Genomic DNA, 21,698 nt, shown 5'->3' on the forward strand with positions numbered 1-21,698 from the left:
GGGGTGTTGAATGTAGGGAGAGGGCTGATTGTGTGTGTTCAAGGATGTAGTGAGAGAGAGAGAGTGTGTGTGTTTGCTTTGCAGGAAGAGGAGGGCGGAGTGGAGGGATGAAGAAACATTGGAGGGTGTTTGCTGGTTGAAGCTATAAATGTCAGTTCTGAAGGTCTTCAGAGGAAAAGAAAAAACATTCTCCAACAGGAACTATTGATCTCTGTCCAATTTTCTTGATACTTTTTGGATTCTATATTCACCAGCACCTACAGAATAAATTAAAAAATCTTCCGTGGCAGGTGAGCATAAACTGTAATGATAATGAGTGTGTAAAGGTAATTACTAAGATGTTTTTAATTGCTTCCTCCTTCGTTTCCAAATTCAAACCTAAACTTGTTTCGATATTGCAAAGTTAATTGTCTGCGTGCGTTTCAATAATGATGGAACAATTATGAAGAGCAGAATGAATGGCATGTGGACTGTGACAGGTTTGAGTCTGGCAACTCAAACTTTGGTCTCTTTCTGTCAAACTTTAACTGTTTATTTGCTTTTCTGATCAGAATGACTAAACTGTTCACACAAAAATAACCTTCAGTGGGTGTTTTGTAATTCGTTTTAAAGGGTACCGTTTGTTCTCCTTGAACGTAAATCTGAGAGTTATGAAAAGCTAACAAATAAATCTGAATGCCATTTGAAAAATAAATCCGATGAGGCAAGTATAAGGTATGAACACACACACATATATGACTCTATACAACCTCTCTTTTTTTCTCTTGCCTTCCTTTTGAAAACTTGATTTTACCTATGCAGCATGGTTTTTGTCGATGTTGTTCTTGTCCTCTGCTGACCACTTCGCTAAAGTTGCACTTCACGCGCACGCAGGGGGAGTTCAGTAAATATAGACGTCTGCTTTTTTGGTCCAGGAGTGGAAGCATTTATCGTTTACTGCCAAATACAAGGAAATGGTGAAGATACCATTCATTTTATTGTGGCTGTGGACTCCTACATATATATTTATTATCAATAAAACAATTTATTTCATGTCGGGGGAACCTTTGGAATTGTACTAATCGTAAAATAAACCCCAATTTATGCACACAAAATGGAGAAAAGCTGCGTGGAACCACGCAGGACCTGCTTGGAGATGAATCCGGCTGCAGCGGACAGGGGCAGAGACAAACAAACTGCTACGTCATTTGATCTAAATTCTAAGACGCGTGTTGATCTCCTTGGCTCAAGCAAACGCATCAAAACAGAATCGCTCATTCCACTGGGGTGGAACTGTGATGCATCGTGGAAACTGTGACAGAATAACAACTGGATTAACAGAAGCTGTTTTTGCAGGGATCGAGTGTGAACTTTGCTGTTAAAAACGTAAATCAGCCTAGAACCGATTCATTTCCGAGAGACATCCATAAGACCTTTTGTTTTAGTTACAAAAATTGTATTCATCCAGGCTTTCACAGTGCAGGCTCACAGCTTCCAACACACTGAGGTTTGCTTGTACGAGAATGATTTATGAGTCATCAGGTGCGAGAGGTGGAAGTTTTCTAGGTGAGGAAATACTGGAAGTGAGCATCCGGTATCCGAGATCAGTAAAGACTATCTGCTACTGTTTGTAACAAAGGCTCATTCTCTTCTGCCGTCCTGGTCACTCACTTCTCAAACGTCCAACCTAGTTTCCTCCCCCCCTCCCTCTATCTGGTTGCCTGCGGTTGTTTTCCTATAATATTCTCACTGGATTAACTCAAATAAAAGAGTGACCAGAAATGTGACATGTGTCCCTGAAAAGCAATTAAACTCTTTGAAAGCGATGTAACAGTTTGTTATGAACTCAGTCTTGGCAGTTTGGTATGTGTGGCTCTTTAGGCCACTTAGTAGGTTTAAAACTGAAAAACTAAGCAGGGATTTTCGATTTGAATCCTTAAGTGTAGCCAGTTTTGTTTATTTGGATGGAAATATAAGTCTGGTATAAGAGTCTTAAATAGGTACTTCTATAATAAAGAGTTTCATAAAAATTAGGAAATAATCAACTATTACATGTGCTCTATAAATGAACAAAAATAAGTAAAACAATGAATTGTTTTAGTTAATCTGATCTAAAAAAAAAAAGATATACCTGTACACAGTAATAAATACATTTATTCAAGAATTATCACATTATCTTCAGATTAAAAAAAAAAAGGTCTCACATTTAGAGAAATAAACGTGAGCCCGAGTTTAAAGTTATACAGTTCACCATACCATCTCATACCTTACATTTACCCGGCCGTTTTAAGCATCTTATGTTTACATGCACAGGTGAAAACGGAACATCTCTCAAAGTTCACCTGACGGGTTTGTGAGTCAGGGTGACTGACTGATACCAGCTGAGCATATTACTGTCAAAACAAAGCGAGCGGCCACGCCTAAGCAAACAGCGTGCAGTTGCAGACATGTTTTGTCTTTAAGCTACGTGCTGCTTTTTACACTTAAATGTATAATAGTTCATGTCAATTCAGGGAATCCTGACTAATAAGCACTAAAGAAAAGAATACACGTAAAATACAAGACCTCGTTAAAAGTGAAATGCTGGAGTTTTTTTTGAAGTTGTCAGTTAAGATGTTTAGAGGAGGAGGGACGACTCAGTGGAAACGCAGGTAGGACGGTTGAAGTGTCGAGTTACCTGGTTTTAGTTTTTGCTCTGTCAGAAGACCTCGGAGTATTAGGAAAGAAGCTCCTTTCTAAACTGCCCTGCAACAACACTCGGCTCCGAACACCGGCACGTTTCATTACAGCTTTGGGACCACGGAGGTGGAGGTCAGGCGTCCTTCAAGCTAGATTCAGTTACGCAGGTGTAGATTGATTAGTGCAGGGAGCACGGAAGGGAGACCGGGACAGGACCGCTCCTGGTTTTCCTGCTAAAACCCAGTTGGGGAAAAAAAAGTGACAAAAGGCAGAAGAAGGAGAATATAGAGGACAGCAGCTACTGAGGAAAGGGCCAGTGGTACGCTATTTACCGAAAAAGACAAGTACATCATGGGGGTGAGTATAGCATACAAGGCTGTTCATTTGTTTTTTTTTAAAGGTCTAGCGGTTATAATTGATCTGACTATCTGACCCTGAAGCAAGCTTGAAAACACTGCAAAATTAAATGTGGTGACTTCTTAGGTTGAATCATATCAATCAGTTTCTGCAGTGTAGTTGGGTAAAAACTTCAAAATTTATACTTTATACTTCCTATAAAGTATAAATTTATATGAATATATATAAATTCATAGGAAGTATAAATTTACTTCCTAAATACGATTATATATAAATACGATTTTATATATATATATATATATATATATATATATATATATATTGGAATTTGTTCCATCACATAAACTAATTATCTTAATTATCTTTTTACAGCCTTCAGCTCTCTATTCTCCTGCATAGCTTCTCAGATGCCCATTTTTCTCAGCTGAATTCAGATGAAATATTTTTGTTTTCTAAGTGAACACAGTAAAATAAAAGATAATTGTCAGGGGTTTCAAATGACCCCGTTATACTTGCTTTTGTTAAAGCTGGATAGCTTCCCAAAAACTCTAACTAAACTAACTATTGGATTAATATGACAAAAAAAAAGAATAGAGATTTGTGTGTGACTCACAGGTTTATGTCAGTCGTGTTATTTTAAGACGTTGCCTTAGAAAATGTGCCGAGTGTGTCATAATATTTCGGGGAACAAAAACAACCAACTGCTCTCAGAAATCGTTTGTTCAATTCCCAGTGTAATACAGCCATGTTTCTGGTTTCCCAGGTTGTCATGACTAGTTTCATCCCCTCCATATTCTCGATACTCAGAGTTTACGGCACACTTTCAGGTGTTGGTGACCTAGTTTCCTGTCATAATTTTTTTGTTTGTTTGAAACCAGGAAAAGAAACTCACCGAGATTAAAAATTCTTATTTCCAAAAACTGTTCTGGGCTGTACACCCACAACGTTTCCTAACATGGCATTGACTTCTTGATGAGCGTTTCATTGTTCGGAGGTATTGATATTTATTGATGATATTTTTTTTTCTAAAACTCAAGATTGAAGTTCCTAATACAACAAGACTTTATTTTTGTTACTTAACATCAATGTTTTAAGGAAATCAGCCATCTTTGTTGTATTACAAAACAAACTAATTGACAAGGCCACAATGTAAAAAAGAAGAGAATTAAAAGTACGATAAAATAACTCTTTGAATGGAAAATTCCTCACACGAATATTTGAGACGTGTATAAAGTCTTTCACTTTATACATGCGACCATTTCTGCTGCAAAATGCCTCAAGGGGTCTGATCAACAAAACCTGCTGTGACAGAATATAATGTACATAAAACCTGTTCAGCAACATTCTCTGTCTGTTTGTCTACTGGTAGATGTGTGTGCTTTTTCTGCCTCTTGTAACAAACGAATCTACATAAAGGGCAATGACAGGTCTTTAGAATGTCTTTGTGCTGTAAATATGATTGCAATCTAAAGGCTGTCAAAAACTAGTAGAACAAGCTAAAATGTGGAACAAGGGGCAAAGCGAATAGTTCCTGAAATCATCTGTTTGCACATTATGTGCTAAAATTTGAGAAGCCAAGTAGCAGAGAACAAATTCTACCTTTTGCGAGAAACAGCCTTGAAATAAATTCATATTTGATTGCCGCAACAGTATCACCTAACAGCAAACTTGTGGAAGCAGTTGTTGTTTTCCTTTTAAATTCCCCTTTTTCTAATATAATATTTTACGATCATTTTACTTGTAAGCGCAAACCTACTTCCGTGTTTCTAAGGCAAGCTCAAAATGAGCTGTACTTTAGTTGTGCATTAGGCTTTTGTTGTCTTTTCAGTGTTGACACTTCCTTATTACCCAACAGACACAGAGCAGTAAACACCGATCAAACAAGTTTAAATGTCGGTTTGGGCCGCTGCAGAGCTGTGAACTTTACCAACATAACCGGATTCAAATGAATTTCTAATTATCAGAAGCTATAGTCGTAGGACATCTTCGTGACGAGTGAAGCCATGACTAACTGTGTATAGAGCTTAAAAATTCACAAAATATTTTACATGATTCTTTATGCATAGAATTCATATATGGAAAAACAGGAAAGACGAACGATCTTGCAATAGTGCTATCTTTCAAGGCTCTGTCAGAGAAAAATTAAAATTAGTTAATGCTGCCTGATAAAACATGAATTGTTCTCAGGTTATGAATAAATATGTTGATTTGAAGACAAACTACATTCGAAACAGACTCTTGTTTTTTTTTTTTTTTACAAATTACTTGCTTTAAAAGGGAGTGGTGCTGGAGAGCATTGTTGTTTGGCCAACAATGGTTACCACCACAGTAACACAGGCTTCATTCAGTGCTTTGCATAAAAGAGGGCCTCACATGCAAACATGCTACTTCTAATAAGATCACACCCAACTCAACCACTTATCAAATTAAGAACATCGAGGACAGAGGATAAGCTGCTTTTCAGAAAGTTTCAGGCCGTCCGAGAAAGTGACGCACCGGGAATTTCGTTACCGCCAGTGAAGAGCTTGCTAGGGAACGGCAGTGGATGGGTATCAGTGATTCTGCAAGCAGACGCATCTTTGCCTGGTCTCAAGACAGGCAGCAAGTAACCAGAACACCTAGGACAGACTGAGTCCAGAGACTCATGCGATGTTCAAAGGTAAAAATCGGCGTGTCAAAAGAAATCCTCAGATTAAAAGAACTGAGAACCCGGAAGCTGTAAAGTTTGTTTCAGCCTCTAAACTTGGCTTGGATTGTGGAGTCAGCTGTAGTGAACTTGTTGAAGCTCTCTTCAGAGCTTATCGATCTCGTCTACAGATCTTGCATCGGGCTGTGCAGATGTTCAGAAGCACCTCAAGAGTTGTTGGGCAACACACTGTAGATCGGATAAAGGCTCATATTATGTATAGCGCCAACATTACAAACATTGTAGAGATCTAGAATAAAAAATGCCTTTCTTGATTAATTACAGTTTTTTAATTTTTTTTTTAATCTTCCAGTCTATTTTCCAATTCAAACCCGCCTGGCTAGAATGGTGCAATATTTTAGCTTAATTTGTTACAACGGCATAACATGACCGGAAAAGCAAAGTTGTCCACTTTTGAGAGCAAAAAGTGGAGAATTACACCAATGGGGAGATAAAATTTCACTCCATTTACCTCCTAATAATTTCTTTAATTGCCCACATAAAATGTCTCAATACTCAAGTTTACATGGAGGTCAACTAAGACATTAAAATCTAACATATATGCATAATTTTCTTGCTTTCCATTAAAGATCAGTTGATAGGATCTTCTCACATCCCAGTAGCTACACTCACCTGATGATAAAAACCATATCCAGAAGCTCCCTGTTCATGTTGGGAGCCAGTCAAAATGGTTTCTTTGTTCAGCTAATCCAATCACAAAACGGGCATCTCCAGTTTGTTTTTGTTCCTTCATAAGATATTTGGTTTGCTGAAACCTCAATCAGTGAAGCTAACATTTAGCTTTCATAAAACAATTAAAGATGGGTGTGTCATCCAAAAAGGTTGGCCATTTTTTCTGCTCTAGGGTATATAATTTCTAGCAGAAATCTTCTACTAAAAAGCCTGGATTCTAGATCTTTACAGCCAGAACTTTCATAGCTGAGTAGAGCAGCTGAAGGATTTTGATATAACATGCAGCCCATTAATCCTACTATTGGTTGTCATACAAATAATGCTAAAATGTTACCTTACTTTTCCAGGTGTCAGTCCAGGAAATGGTTATTTAGATGCATTCCAGTAATTTGCACATTTAGTTTAAAACTGATTTTGGTACAATATCAGACTTCTGAATCACTGAACAAGTGATTGTGTGTGTGTGTGTGTGTGTGTGTATGTGTGTGCGTGCATGTGGTCGGCTACAGAAAGATAAACAGTTCAAAAGGTGAACAGTGCTGGTCCTAGTCAACATATCTAATTTGTGACAAAAATATATATAGTTGCTGATTTTATAATATTTTGACTTTATTTAACCAGAAAAACTGAATGAGATCAAGAGAAGAGTTCCCAGGTCCATGTCCCGTCGATAAGTCTGCTACTCCAGAACTACAAGTGGATTTGTGACTTACTCAATAAAACAACAACCTGTACGGGCCTCTACGTCACTGCAAACATTTGTTGTGTGCTGAAGCAGAAACACATCTGAAATGGCATGCCCAGGGCGGATTAGGGTTTGGCACTAAATCCACCAGTCTTAAGCTTTTGCTCTTGCCAACTTAATGTGACAATCTTTAAGAATAAAAAAAAAACATTCTCAGCTTGGTTTGTTTAAGCAGGTGCATCTGCATAATTGGTCGGGTTCACCATGTACAGACTTGCGCTGTCGATGCTATTGTGTTGCTATTCTCCACCTCTGCCTTTTAACGACAAACATCAAGTACCAAAAGCCCTCAACCTGTGGCTCCTGTGGTCGAAGTTGCAGCCCTGCATCGATTTGCATCAGTGTTGCTTTTTTGTCCCCACAATGTGTTGCAGACAAACAGCTCAGTCATCACAGCTAATAAACTTTGCAGTTTGGTTGGATGACATTTGTAGAAAATGACATTAATGCAGTGGTAAACATTGAAATGACATCATAACGTCCACCTTTTTTTTTCTACCAATATTTCTTTTCGGTCATTACCATGCTCCCTCTCTGAGCTTTGGTATCCCAGCAGCCAAGTCCGAACAGGTGTTGGGAGTAAACGGACACTTGTTGCTCATGTGATATCTGTTGTCTTCTGTCCTCAGGCATCTCAGACATCATTTCAGGAAGCAGCGGATATCGAAATACCACTTAATTCGAATATGCCAAGTAAGTCAAGAGTCCATCTCTGGTTATTTTGCATAATAGATCAAATGTGGGCTCAGGAAGCTAAAACATTTGAAACTGCAGGGCAAAACTGTTGAAACCCAGTCAGGTCCTTTTCTGGCTCCTTTACAAGTCCTAGATCAGGCCCTTTCAGCTCCAGTCCTCAATGGCCAGTTGTCCAGCAACTTTTAGATGTGTCCCTAGTCCAACACACCTGCATTAAATGGTTGATTGACCCCCTCAGTATGCAGTGGATTACTGGAGTCAAAGACCACTGTTCTTGATTATATTTAATTTTTCTCTCTAATATTCAGATTTATTGATTTTTTTTTTTTTTTTACTTTGTTCTTTTGCAGATGCTCAACAAAAACTCATGGCGAACTTGAAACCTAAAGCAGAAAAGTTGTCAAAGACAAAGAAAATAATCTGGATTCTGATGGCAGTTGTGACTTTGGCCATATTGGTCATTGCAGGATATTTTAGTAAGTCCCCAATTCCCGATAACATTATACGTTACGAATGTTATTTTTTGGGGATACAAACGAGTTTGCTATTTTAAACGAGACTTTCCTTTGCATTTCAGCAGAACAAATGTTTCTATGAAGAATCATTTCCAGGATTTAGTGTCACACATTTCTAACCCATGTTCTGCTCTACTGTTCTCACATGTGCCTCCTCTCCCCTCCAGTCAAGAATCTAATTGAAAAGCATTACTACTACTGCACACGCTCGGCGAAGTTCATCCCACTCGCTAAATCCTGTGATGGGAACATTGATTGCTTCGATGGAGAAGATGAGGCTTATTGTACGTCAGAATTCAAAGCAAACGGCACATTCCCAGGTACGACTGAAACACCTGACACGTTCATATATTATCCTGTAAGCAAAACTACAGCTTGGAAGCGAAATCGTGACGTTTTTGTCCCCTTCCTCTCGTCCTCTCAGTGCGTCTAATTTCCGCTGCGAGTGTCCTCCAAGTGTTCAACGGCAAAACGTGGAGGACTGTCTGCAACGACGACTGGACCGCACAGCACACCGAGACTGCTTGCAAACAACTAGGATACACAAAGTGAGTTTTAACAATAGTACGACTTAAGAAACTGGTTGTTTGGTCTTGAGTTACATAGAGCCTCCCCTTTCTCCTTTACTCTCCGTGAACAGATCCCCAACAAGCAAAAATGTTGACGTTAGCACTTTGCAGTATCCTTTAATAACTGGACCATTCGCAGCAGTCAGGAGCGAGAGTGGGAGCACACCAGTACATCAGGCAGCCACTGACCGGTGAGAACAACACAGTTTTCCTCATGTTTTTTTTTTTTTTTTGAAGTCCTGTTTGTTTGTGGCACTTGCAGGGATGATTTATGGCCAAATTGAGGTTTCAAGCCATCTGAGCAGGCCAAAAAATCTCCCTATATATAAAAAAAAACAAACGAAAGTTAACATACTATAAATATTAATCTGCTATTACTGTACAAAAACTCCCCTTCATTCCACTTTTCTTTTTGACTCTTGTTGTCTTTTCTTTACAAAGTTTCTGTTCCTGAAAGGCACTGTGAAGCAGAAAAAAAGTCCAGTTTTTGTTCCTCAAATGCATTTTCTACTAAAGTGAACAAACGGGTGCTTTACCCCGACAAAACGGAACAAAAACTGAGGCATAGTTCAACATGGGTTGAAGTTGGAGAAGCAGGGGAAAGATTATTCCTACATGTCCATCATTTAAGTTGTTTTCGGTTACATTAGCATACAGCGCTCTTGGCTTATCACCCTTTCTCTTTTTTGTCCAAACAGCAGCGTGTGCCGCACTGGATCTGTGGTCTCTTTGAAATGCTCAGGTGAGTTCTGGTTTTAGAAAACCCAGTGTGTCGTCGTGTGACTGCATTGTTTCCAGGGTTTTCATGACATAAAATAGGTTTCAGTGGAGATGAGCATTAGAGGTGACAAGTTTCACACGTGCAGGCCTAAGCAACCCCTAGAAACTCATAACACGTTGTGTTTATTCCTGCTGCTAGGATACTAAGAGGTCACGTCGCCCCGTCTGCCATCAATCTTTATAGATTATATATATTAATACTATAAAACCACCCTCTTGTTACTCTTTAAGTTACATACTTTTAATATGCACCTTTATCAAACACATGATACCAAGTATTACAGGACGAACATTTGTGATCACTATGTGATAATTTGTCAACCTTATGATGTAAAATTAAGCACTGTTAGAGAGCAGGACAAAAAATTATTTGCTAGTGGGTCGTGCCGTTAAAAACTGTTTCTCCTAAAAATTTCTGTATTGGTCAGATTGTGGCGAGGTGAACCATGTGGATCGCATCGTTGGTGGCGTGGATGCCAATATAGAGAGTTATCCCTGGCAAGTCAGCCTGCAGAATGGTGGACACAGGTGTGGAGGCTCACTGGTGTCATCACGCTGGATTGTCACTGCCGCTCACTGCTTCAAGTTAGTAAAATCACAGCCATTTGCCATTTCTTGTGAATTTTTGTTTGCCATGCAATATTAAACCTCCTGCCTCTCTCTCTCTCTCCCTCCCTCCATTATTCTCGGGTCCCTGCAGCAGTAACAAAGAGGTGAGTCGGTGGACAGTGATGTCAGGAGAGACATACATTACCTCCTTCGGAACCTTCTCTGTGGACATGATTATAATCCACGATCAATACGATAAAGACAAAAACGACTACGACTTGGCAATGATGAGGCTGAGCAGCCCGATCTCAATGGGAGGTTAGACTTTAACGCAGTACACCTGAAAACATGCAAAATCTTAAAATGTTCAGATCAATCTCTTAAAGGTCAGGCGACCTTCAAGAGATTGATCTGAACATTTATCAAAAGCCCTTTACTGACATCTAGTGTTCAGTGTTTTAAACTGCAATGTAATTTAAAATTTAATGGTAATCATACATGTTTGAAAAGCAGCTAATTCAACTCGCCTTTGTAACTTTCTTAATGTTCAGACAATCGCAAGCCAGTGTGTCTCCCACCTAAAGACCTTCCCCTTCCTGACAAGGCTCCTGTGGTTGTCACAGGCTGGGGATTGCTGAGAGAATATGGTGAGACTATTACGTGAACCAAGGGAGGAAGAACAAAAAAAAAAAAAACGTTTTGCTTTGGTAATCTAATGCTACAGCAGATTTGTCTTACCTTTTCAGGAAAAATTGCAACTAGACTGCAAATGGCCAATATCGAGATGATTAGTCGAAACACATGTTCCGGTATTTATGGATCCTTAATATCGCAAAGGATGATCTGTGCTGGCATCTTGAAGGGAGGCGTGGATTCCTGCCAGGTAATGAGTTACAGTCGGGGGGGTCCATTTAAATGCATAAATTGAGTTAACTTGACGATGTATCGTTAATGTTCTGTTCTTGCAAATGTCTGAGTTTTTTTCTTTTTTTAATACTGAGCCATTTGTGTTGTGGTTAAAACTGCAGGGTGACAGCGGAGGCCCCTTGGTGTACCTTTCCTCCTCCAGTCAGTGGAATCTGGTGGGAGTGGTGAGCTGGGGCGACGGCTGCGCGCGGGAAAACCGGCCTGGAGTCTACAGCAACGTGGATGACATGCTCAACTGGATCTATGAAGTCATTGAGGTACTGCATGCAAACAAAGGAAGCTCCATTTTTGCAGGCTTCAATTACATCAGTTTTTTCTTCTTTTTTTCAGAAAAATCAGTGATGTTCCACTGTGACTGGAGCCACTAAATGGATTTCAGGCATTTTTACCCGAGACAGACTGTGAAGCTCAAAGTTCTTGTTTTAGCACTGCCGTATGTAAATAAGAGGACTTTTGGGGGAGAAGAGCGGAATATGCACATCTGCTGTTAATGAAACACTGAGCCACAAGTATGGATACAGACATATTCGTTTTCACAGATTGTGCCATTATGTCTGTATTTACCTCAAGGAACGTGTGTGTTTTGTTGTTGTTGTTTTTTCTGCTGCCTAAATTAAGGTTTCAAAAAGTATTGTAGCTTTTATTTTTTCTTTCTTTAATCTGGAAGCACTTTTTGGCAAAACAAGCCAGTCAGAGCAGATTCAGTGACGTGTGTTTTTCTGCACTAATGGAAGCTTTTATGGTGCTGGACTTGTTACCTTTCTCTCCACTCAACACCCAATAATGCATTTTTACAGGCAACGATATTTTACAGTGTAATTGAAAAAAAAACAAAAGCATTTCATTGTATTACAGTGACTCCTGAACGCTCGCGTTATGGATTTTTTTAAAGGTGCAGGTCAAGTCAGTTTTGCCTTTCCATGTAAATTAAATGTTGTTGTTGCTGTTAACATTTATTTGGTTTTAACATATACTTGTAAATAGTCTGTAAATATAATAAACTTTTTCTCGCCTTGGAGGCTGTTGTGTTGAAGTGCAAATAAAACTGGGAAATGAACGTCTTTCATTTTGTTCTCGTCTGCTTCACAAATGTGAACAAACCACTCTAACAAAGTATTTAACCATTCAATATTAATTTATTCCTATTGGTAAGGTGTCTTTTGATAAACTGAGATAAACATTTTAATGAAATTCCAATCTCTAGTAAAATGTATTAGTTTCTAAATATTTGACAACACGTTGAGTTTCAATTGACCTTCTGGGGTCAAACTGATTCTCTGGATATCTAGTCGACTATAACCACCTGCAAATCAGGAATGAAAACCTTGGCAGTGATTTTAAACATATTGGACAGATGTTTGTAATTTTATATGAAAACAATTTATTTGTCCATATTTAGAAAGGGCAGTGGAAAAAAAAAAGATAACAGCAGGAACCCTCCGGGAAATGGAAAGCAAACAAGAAGGTGCAAACTTGACATTTTCTAAACTCCTCTGCTCAAACTCTTCAAACCCCACAATACGGGAAGCTGGTGCACTCCATTATTTTACCCCATGCAGTTTTGGTTGTAAAACTGAATTAATCATCGTCATCATTTAAGAAGACAGAAGAACATTGCAGGAACACACAATAACACTTTGAATTAAACACAACTGATGGATGTGCTTATCTTCTTGAACCACGGCTGTGGCCTTTGAACGGGTTGTCCTGGTTTCATCCACATGAAAACAAGTAAGATAAAAGAGAGAAGATTAGTTTGTAAGCTGCAAAACAAGAGGTAAATGTGGAAAGTATGACTAATCTAACTCCCCATATTTGTTCATACCTCCTCATCACTGTCAGCAAAAGCAACACCTCGAGAGGTCTGACTCTGACTCTGAGAACCGTACTTGGGGACAGATGATGATGATGATCTGTGTTTGACAGGAACAAAATTCAGCTTAGAGGCCGGAGAAAAACGATATGCATCTCTGTGGCTTTTCTCTGCTAAATGTTAGCTTAGCACAAACCTGGGAGGCGGCCTGGTAGCTTTCATTACGGGTATATCTTCGTCTGAGTCATCTATGATCACCTGAAGACGGTCGAACAGCACGGAGAGGAATTATGTGTTACGTTTATGAAGGTTTCAGGAATATTTTCCATGTGACAGGTAAGCTCTAGAATTTATTTTTTGACTTAATTAGTCGCTTAAGTTTTTAGCCAGGTTCTCTGTTATAACTTCCCATTTCATGATGTTTTTTTTTTTTAATTCTTTTTTTAAATTTACATTTCTACACTCCGAGCCCGACACCGAAACAAAATTCGAGCCAGGCCAGGCCAAAATTATTTGCTCGATGGTCAGGTTGGCTCAGGCTTCTGTGGCGAGTTTCAAAAACCTACAAAACATTCAGCAAAGAATAGACCAAATGTAAATTCACAATATAAAGTCGTGTTAATCTACTTAATAACTGATTCGGTAGTTTATCATGATCAGGAAAGAAAGACAGTAATGTGCAGATGTTTGTTAGACTGTAAAACATGCAGCTCCGCCCTGCTCTGCTCCTATCAAACACATCCCAGATGATTTGCACATGAGTCACCCTGCGGTTACAGGTGACAAAATGGAGCTGGAAGTGGCTAAACAAAAGCTAAAGTTACACTGATTACTCAAATTACACTAAAAACAAGAGCAGTGAAATCTTAATTGAAGCAATATGTCGGGGTTGACTTCAGGCTGTAATTAAAGTTAATTACTTATGATAAGTTAATTACTTGGGTCAGACTGGGCTTGGACACTGGCTTGTTTTGTTTTTTGTCCCGATCTAAACTCTAAAATTAGTAGAGCTGAGACATAAGAAACAAAGAAATGTTGAAATCCATTCAAGTTGGTGAAAAAAGCAAAAATCTCAACGGACGTTTATTGGTTAATTTACCTCTTCGGCTGCAGAAGAAGTGGATCCCCCTGTTTGAGATCTTTGGGACGTAGCCTGAAAAGCTGAGAAATGGGATGAGATAAAAGACATAATATTGAGAAAATAGGAAATAATCTAAAATATTTCAGCGGATTATCCTTAATGAATGAAGCGTCCCCTCTACCCTGAAATATGTTTCTGGTTTGAGATGCTGGTGCTGATCTCTGGGAACGACCCCGACCCCGACCGGCCGGCTTTGCTTCTGATGCAGCAGAACCTGGACAGAACAAAGAACAGAAGATTTAATGAGACAAAAAAAATTTTTTGCATCTAATTGCATCTAATTCTGCAACGCCGAATTAGATGGAAAGTTCTTCACGACAATTTAGGTAAATGCTTTATTAAAAGAACAAAAAAGACTCTCACTGCAGGACTCCAGTGCTGGCTTATTTATTTACCACTTTATGCCACTCGGGTGACGTTTCGAGGCCCGAGGCTCTGAATTTGACCGTTCAGAACTTTCCCTGTCGGCCCACGCCCAGATTCCGGCCTGAACGACGTACCGAGAGCACATTTGCAAAAAAAAAATTCCAGTTGGTTTGCATATTCAAATCCAGAAATCAGAAAGTAGCTTTCTTTCTGGCTACATGGACTTCTTCAGTCAATTAGGCCCGACGTAAAAACAGAACAAATTGGCAGCAACTGCTACAGTTCACTGAATACCTGGTGAATAACTAGCAGAAATGTATGAAAACAGTGAGCAGAAGGTATTAGATATCATTGTTATTAATACCAGACTTCCTAGGTGTCTGATAAAAATAGGTCCCGTTACGTATTTGACTGGATGGCAGCAGCCATTTATCTCAAGGTCACATGGTAGCTGAATTTAGAGAGAGCAACAACAAATATAAGTAAATCACAAGCCAATATGGTTATGAGCACGGCTGCTTTAGACCAGATTTACATCATTAACATGAGGTAAGTCCTCAGACTTGCAGAGATACGTTAGTGGTGAAAGGTGCAACTTGCAATACTGGTGTGAAATGAGAATAAAAATGGAATTTAGTTCAATAAAGTGAAGCTAATTTTGTTTAACTTTCTATTTTTGACTGACATGAACATCTTGAATAGCAGCCTTGTCTCTTTAAATGTCTTTGCTGGATTTAGATGTGTTTAAGTTTTAATTGTTGAAACCCTAGAATTGACAAACAAAACATTGCATCTGACAAAAGCACCTCCTGACCTCCATGTGGGACCCTCACCTCTCCCTCTACCCCCTCCCCGACTTCCTCGCCCTCTACCGCCTCCTCGTCCTCTGCCTCGGGTCGGAGCAGGAAGCGACCCCGAGTCCTCGTCGGAGTCCATGGTGGCGTCTGCGGGCTCATCTGACAAATCGAGATCGCCGCGCTCCATCCGGTGGGCTCTGGCTCGGTTGATGGCCTGAGACACAAACGCAAAGTGAACCACAAGCTCTTCACGCCGTCTGACAAAAACCCGGTTGGTTATTCTACCCTACTTCTTTGATGTCGTCCTCTTCTTCAGTCGTATTCTTCTTGGAGTCTCTGAATTTCTGAATCTGAAAAAAAAAAAATTTAATTCCGTTAACCCCCCGTCGTCACGGCGCCGCACGACGCGGCGGTTTGCTGAGCTCTTTGGTTGCCCGTCTCGCCTCTGCATCAATATCTTGCTCTGTGGTCACTCCTCTGCTCTGAAGATGCCGCTGCGTCTTCTCCAGCTGGTAGGTGATGAGCTCCTCGATGGCGTCCTTTTCGTCTTTGTCCACAAACTCCTGGATGGCTTTCCCCATGCCCTGCTCGGTCAGCAGGGACAGCTGCACCTTCTGTGAAGACACACACACACGCTCAGTGACAACATCAGACGAAGCGTGGGGAAAAAATTAAATCCTGCGAGTGACGTCAGCGTTTCATTTAAAGTTTACACACCTGCTCAGCCGCTTCAAAGTACTGCTTAACCAGGTCCTCCACTCTCAGTCCCTCAACAGCAGCTGGTTTTACTAGCTTGCTGTAGTCGACGTTGAACTCGTCTAAAATTTGCAATAAATGACGAATATATACAACAAATAACATACTGAACATATAAAATACCTGGAGGTCTTACGAAAGAATCCACTAACGGTATAAAAAAAAGAAGCAAGATTGATTATTTCCTCATTTTGTTTCAAATTTAATTAACTTGAATTTATCCAATACGGTTCCAGTCAGAGGTTTAGAAACTAATCATTCGCATGAATGTCATTATTTCTTGGATTTTAAGCCTTTGACTTCCGCATTTTTTTTTTGTTTGTAAAATTGTCAAATTGGGTTCCTGTGCCGTCGTTTGGCAACATTTCATATTTTGTAAAATGAACTGAGATAACTGAGTTTTCCAACAAGATAACAACCCCAGAGAGATAAAGAAGGATAACACCAAGCTTTTGGGAATGATTGTGACATTAATACCCTGGAAAAAAGGAAAGCAAAGATGCATCCATAAAAGAATAAAATTCCTCAATTTACGCCCGATGAGCAGACGCCGACTGACACCATTGGATTCAAAAAGAAAAAGTCAGCAGAAACGTATTTAGGCGAAGTCCGACCTTTGACGCCCTCCTTTTGCTCGCGCTTTCTGAGGAAGTGGATTATATCCTTTGGGTTAGCCACGAGGTCCACAAACTTCTGACTGAAGCGAGACGTGTTGAACGTTTCAAAACCTCCGCTGTAGTCCACCTGGAGACAAGAACGAGGGGAATTCACTCGCTGACGAGCGCGGACGTAAAGATGAGTGCAGAACTCGGCCCACCCTCAGGCGGATTAGAGGTTTCTCCGGCGTGAGCGAACAGCCGAGTCTTTCCCTCTCGGCTTCCTCTAACATCTCAGAGACCTGCGTATGGACAAGAAGGAAAAGGTTGACAGAGGCAAATGGAGTGAAATCTTAAACCGGTGCAGCGCATTTTAAGACGAACATCGCTTACCTTTGCATAGCACAGGTTCTCCACCTTCTTTGTAACCTGAGGAGTATCAGGCGTGAAGAGATCCTCGTAGTCGGCCAGCACGACATCCTGGATGAAGAACTGACGGACTGTCTTCAAAGGGATCTTCTCCATCTTCATTTTACGACCTTTGACTCTAAGCAGTCCTATATGCCTAAGTGAGCACAACGGCAGAGGCTTGAAAACTGCAGCTGTTCAAAATACAATAGGAAATGTCCTGCAGTGTGTGTGTGTGTGTGTGTGTGTGTGTGTGTGTGTGTGTGTGTGTGTGTGTGTGTGTGTGTGTGTGTGTGTGTGTGTGTGTGTGTGTGTTTACTTCTTGGTGGCCTCTCCAGGCGACAGGGATGTGGCTACAGAGCTTCCTGGCTGCGTCACGTAGAAAAGCTGCTGCTCGTTTCTAGTTGGAGTAATCAAACACTCGTGTTCGTGGCCCCAAACAACCAGGTCAATGAAATCATCCAGGAACTGCTCAGGAATGTAGTTTGTGGGACCGTGTTTACTCCTAAACAGAAAAATGGCACAAATATTGCTCACTTTGAAAACAACGCATGAAAAGATTGACAAAAGTTATTTACCTTTATGGTAATAAATAACATAAGAAGAAAAAAAAGCAGAAATAACTCCTCCTTAAAACCGTTTGACTTTGCTTTTCAATATGGCCGCTCCTCGAATAAACGGTAGTAGGATAAGGTGAAAACATCTTCATCATACAAGACACACATGTAAGAGTGCGTCTAAATTCAATATTGCATGTTAATATAAACTCAACGAATCAAAAGTGGCGCTTGCTTATGCAAGATAAGGCCGTGAACCTGATCTGACAGGCCTGGTAGTAAAGAAACACATAATCAGAGAAGCAGCCAAAGGGCCCATGGTAACCCGTAGTAACACTTTTCATGTTAAAGCAGCAATGTGCAACTTTTATAAAGAGATGCATGTATAAATATGTTCTTTACATATTTGTTAAAACTATCACAATGTTGTGACAAGATGGTATGAGACAGACAATCTGTGAAAGAAAAAAATAATCAAGCTTCTCTGCCTTCTCACAGTGCCAACTACAGATATACACTGCTGGGTCAAAAACAGCCAATCACAGCCAGGAGGAGGGCCTCAGCACTGTCAATCACTCTCACGTACGCACTGCTCACACTCTCCACCATTCTCTCTGCTGCAGCTGGTTCACTACAACAGCCTGCCATTAATGCTTAGGCTAGTTAGCATGTCTCTCAGGATCACCTTTCAGTGATATAACCCTGAATAGTTTAAAGGCTGCACACATGTTAGAATGGCCCAGTTAAAGTTCAAACCTAAAATACTGACTATAGATTTTAGCAGAAGGGGCTGAATAGAAACACAAAATGTTGTAAATTATCTTACGTGTCACTAAGTTACTTTTTAGTTTGAGTATTTTTGCAAGGCACTGCATTTGTTCCAATACAAATTCCACCAACTAAATTAAAACTGTTCACATCACTCATGTTTTGAGGACACACCTGTTCTGGTGAATCGCAAAGAGGTTAAACCAAGTATCTTGATCCTCTTTGGGTCGAAGCATGGTGACCTGCTTGTTGACAAACATCCTGTACAGGCGCTCATCCGGGATCGAACCTTAACAGGCATTCATGCAAAAGTTAGGTACAAAGCAGATGAGAATTGAACAAGTAGGAACCAATGGGAAACCCAAACCTACCAAGACCGTACAGGGCCAGCTTGGTGCTGCCTTTCTGCAAGAGGATTGGACTAATCTCTATCCTCTCCACAGAGTGAGAGTGACCAAAGTGATTGACGAGACCAGACGCGCTCAGCAGGTCCAGCGCACACAAACCTTCCGCCTCGAAACAAAAGACGTTTTAAGGATGAACACACAGATAAACTAAATGAAATATATACTCAGGATTCATTTCTAGTTGATGTACTCATTGTTTTTCAAGCAGAAGGAACTCACCCCGGTTGGATCGTCGTGGTTGCCATGAATACTGAAGACAGGGATAGAAATGTTCAGGTTTTCATCCTGATAGTTCACCCAGGGGAACCTGCAACACAATGATTCATTCATTCATTCGGTACATATGCAACACTGATGGAAAACCCGCAGAGGCAGGCAACAAAAAAAAAACAAAAAAAAAAAGAAAACTGACTGTGTTGTGTTGAAGTTAGTAGTCTGGTCACTGAGGATGTTGAAGGTCACAGGCGAGTCGCCCATGCAGTATTTCCTCAGCATGGTGATGCAGCTGTGGAGGCATCGTCTTGACGGCTTGTTCTCGTGAAACAAATCCCCACCCAGCAGGATGAGATCTACCTGCAGAAAAATAAATCACAAACCAAATCAGGCAGATGAGCAGCAGAGAAAAAAAAAAATTATTCAGACAAAACAAGATGTAAATATTGATCGCGGCAACTCGCAAGCACCTGATTCTCCTTGGCACATTCCAGGATTTCGTTCAGTGTGTTGAAGGAGTCGCTGCCACGAATCGCGTCTTTCTCAAGGTAACCGAGGTGAATATCAGTGGAAATCAGGATCTTGAATGTATCCTCATCATCCCTGGAAAAGTGAAGGCGAAATGTGATGATAAACACAGCTTTGATCTTTAAGAGAGACACAATACAATACAATTTAAACTAAAATCATGCTGATACATTCATCTATATACATCCATCCATCCATTTTCTTACACCCTTGTCCCTCAGTGGGGTCGGGAGGGTTGCTGGTGCCCATCTCCAGCTAACGTTCCAGGCGAGAGGCGGGGTCACCCTGGACAGGTCGCCAGTCTGTCGCAGGGCAACACAGAGACATACAACCATACACACACACACACTCACACCTAGGGGCAATTTGGAGAGGCCAATTAACCTGACAGTCATGTTTTTGGACTGTGGGAGGAAACCGGAGTACCCGGAGAAAACCCACGCATGCACAGGGAGAACATGCAAACTCCATGCAGAAAGACTGGGGCTGGGAATCAAACCCAGAATCTTCTTGCTGCAAGGCAACAGCTCTACCAACTGCGCCACTGTGCAGCCCGCGTCTATATACATTGGATGTCCTATTTGTTTTTTTGTTAAGTTCCTTGAGACAACATCTGTCGCTAATGAATATGAATAAATTTAATTTGTACTTTGCCACCTTTAATTTGATACCAACAGTTGACCAGTGCAAAGAGGTCTGAAGCATAATAGTGATAAAGGAATGATCTGAAAATAGAAAGAGTATGATCTAACTAAACTGTGGCGGAGATGCATTTTTTCAGAAAGGAAAAGGGAAACTGGTCAGGATGGAAAACTTACAATGTGTTTTCTGAAGACATGACGACACAAGAGGCTCTATTCAAAAGCTGGCACGTTAACAAATGGCTCCCCTGTGGAGAACAGAGACAATCCAGAACAAGCAGATTATAAACGTGCTAAAAGATTCTCAGAAATCCAGTTGTATATAAGCATGCTGCTTCTTAAGACCTCCTCTGTTCATTCAGATCCCACGATTTGTTTCAACTTTTTTTCTTTTATAACCATCAGTCATAAAGTAAAACATAGTGCCTACGTTATTATCTTTTTTATTATTTTTTTTAAAGAAAGCCTGATATTTGTCAAATGAAATTACTTCCGGAAAGAATAGCTATAGCTTCTAAAACATACGTAGCTATTCAGTGTTGTATGGACTAACACCGTGCTAATTAACAATAACTAAAGTGGCGGCCATGGCTAATAGAAGCGTGTAACTCAATGGTAATTTAGCGAGGGGATAGTAAAGTTAGCATTTTTTTAAAATCCTATGGTGCAATGCACCAGCTTTCTTTGCATGGAAGCTAGCTTTAGTTAACATTTAATATGTATGCGTAACATTGGCTTGATAAGTACACAAAACATATAAAACACAGATGAAACTGAAAGTCATGCCACCAACCTCCCATTAAGTCTCTATTTACCCTGAAAATCCCGGTAACTCTTGCAAAACGTCATTTCCCCCTTTTAGATTGCTCACGGTTATTGTAGTTTTTATTCTGGGCGATCACAAACTCGACCTACAATAATCTCCGAGGAAGAGAACTACATTTCCGCAAAACTAGTGGTGTCGCTTGGTTTATCCGAGTAGGAGCACCGCTGAACCTTGTCCTCGCGTGCTAAAATGGATAGACATTGAAGAATAGACGCCGCAAAGCGATATTTGATACTTGACGTTCGCTATAGTGGCAACGGTATTTTTGTTGGAAGGCATACAACAACAATGTAATATAATGTTCACACACAAATGTTCACGCACTTTGTGTGTGAACACGACACACAAAGTAGAGTAATGTAAAATCCAACTTTCATTTTTTAAAGAAATTAATATAATTGCTGTACATTAAGCTCACGGTTATGAATTGTAGATAGTATTTTAATGGTGGTCTGATATATTCTCACTTTAAACATTTTCACTACATTAGCAAGACGGAAATAATAATACAGTAAAGAGTAGCAGAAAAATACATTGCTAATAATTTTCTTGAAATTGTCTGGATGTCCAAATAAAACTGCACAGTTGAGAAAAGTAATAATGTCAGCGGTGAACAAATAAATACATTTAAATGCATTTAAAGCACAATGTGTAATTATGCAATACTTTAAAATAAATAAATAAATACATTAATAATAATAATAAT

The 21,698-nt window shown here is 40.0% G+C and overlaps 2 protein-coding genes across 3 annotated transcripts; one reads left to right on the top strand and one right to left on the bottom strand.

Moving 5' to 3' along the window:
- The first annotated feature begins 160 nt into the window (after nt 1-160).
- On the top strand, nt 161-12,236 carry tmprss4a (transmembrane serine protease 4a). 2 transcript variants are annotated; one of them, XM_081614434.1, is made up of 13 exons: nt 161-290; nt 7,769-7,832; nt 8,186-8,311; nt 8,518-8,670; nt 8,775-8,898; nt 8,991-9,110; nt 9,618-9,661; nt 10,128-10,284; nt 10,400-10,566; nt 10,800-10,895; nt 10,995-11,131; nt 11,277-11,432; nt 11,506-12,236. In XM_081614434.1, exons 2-13 carry the CDS (start codon nt 7,826-7,828, stop codon nt 11,515-11,517), a joined length of 1,299 nt encoding a protein of 432 aa, XP_081470560.1. In that variant the 5' UTR covers nt 161-290; nt 7,769-7,825; the 3' UTR covers nt 11,518-12,236. The 2 variants fall into 2 exon arrangements, with proteins under 2 accessions (XP_081470560.1, XP_008423931.1); XM_008425709.3 differs by lacking the exon at nt 161-290 and adding an exon at nt 2,402-3,015.
- A 296-nt stretch (nt 12,237-12,532) lies between these two features.
- Nucleotides 12,533-21,033, bottom strand: mre11a (MRE11 homolog A, double strand break repair nuclease). Its single transcript, XM_008425706.3, has 20 exons — nt 20,960-21,033; nt 20,344-20,414; nt 19,468-19,600; nt 19,197-19,357; nt 19,004-19,091; nt 18,749-18,890; nt 18,552-18,666; nt 17,372-17,557; nt 17,038-17,209; nt 16,866-16,946; nt 16,663-16,792; nt 16,010-16,110; nt 15,736-15,906; nt 15,583-15,642; nt 15,329-15,506; nt 14,251-14,343; nt 14,088-14,149; nt 13,185-13,246; nt 13,001-13,088; nt 12,533-12,882 (listed from the first exon to the last, which is right to left on the bottom strand). The coding sequence occupies exons 2-20, from the start codon at nt 20,361-20,363 to the stop codon at nt 12,841-12,843; spliced, it is 2,085 nt and encodes a 694-aa protein (XP_008423928.1). The 5' UTR covers nt 20,364-20,414; nt 20,960-21,033; the 3' UTR covers nt 12,533-12,840.
- Between the last annotated feature and the right edge of the window lie 665 nt (nt 21,034-21,698).

The sequence above is a fragment of the Poecilia reticulata genome, chromosome 13 (genome assembly GCF_904066995.2).
Source record: "Poecilia reticulata chromosome 13, P_reticulata-male-v2, whole genome shotgun sequence".
Classification (NCBI taxonomy): Eukaryota; Metazoa; Chordata; class Actinopteri; order Cyprinodontiformes; family Poeciliidae; genus Poecilia; species Poecilia reticulata.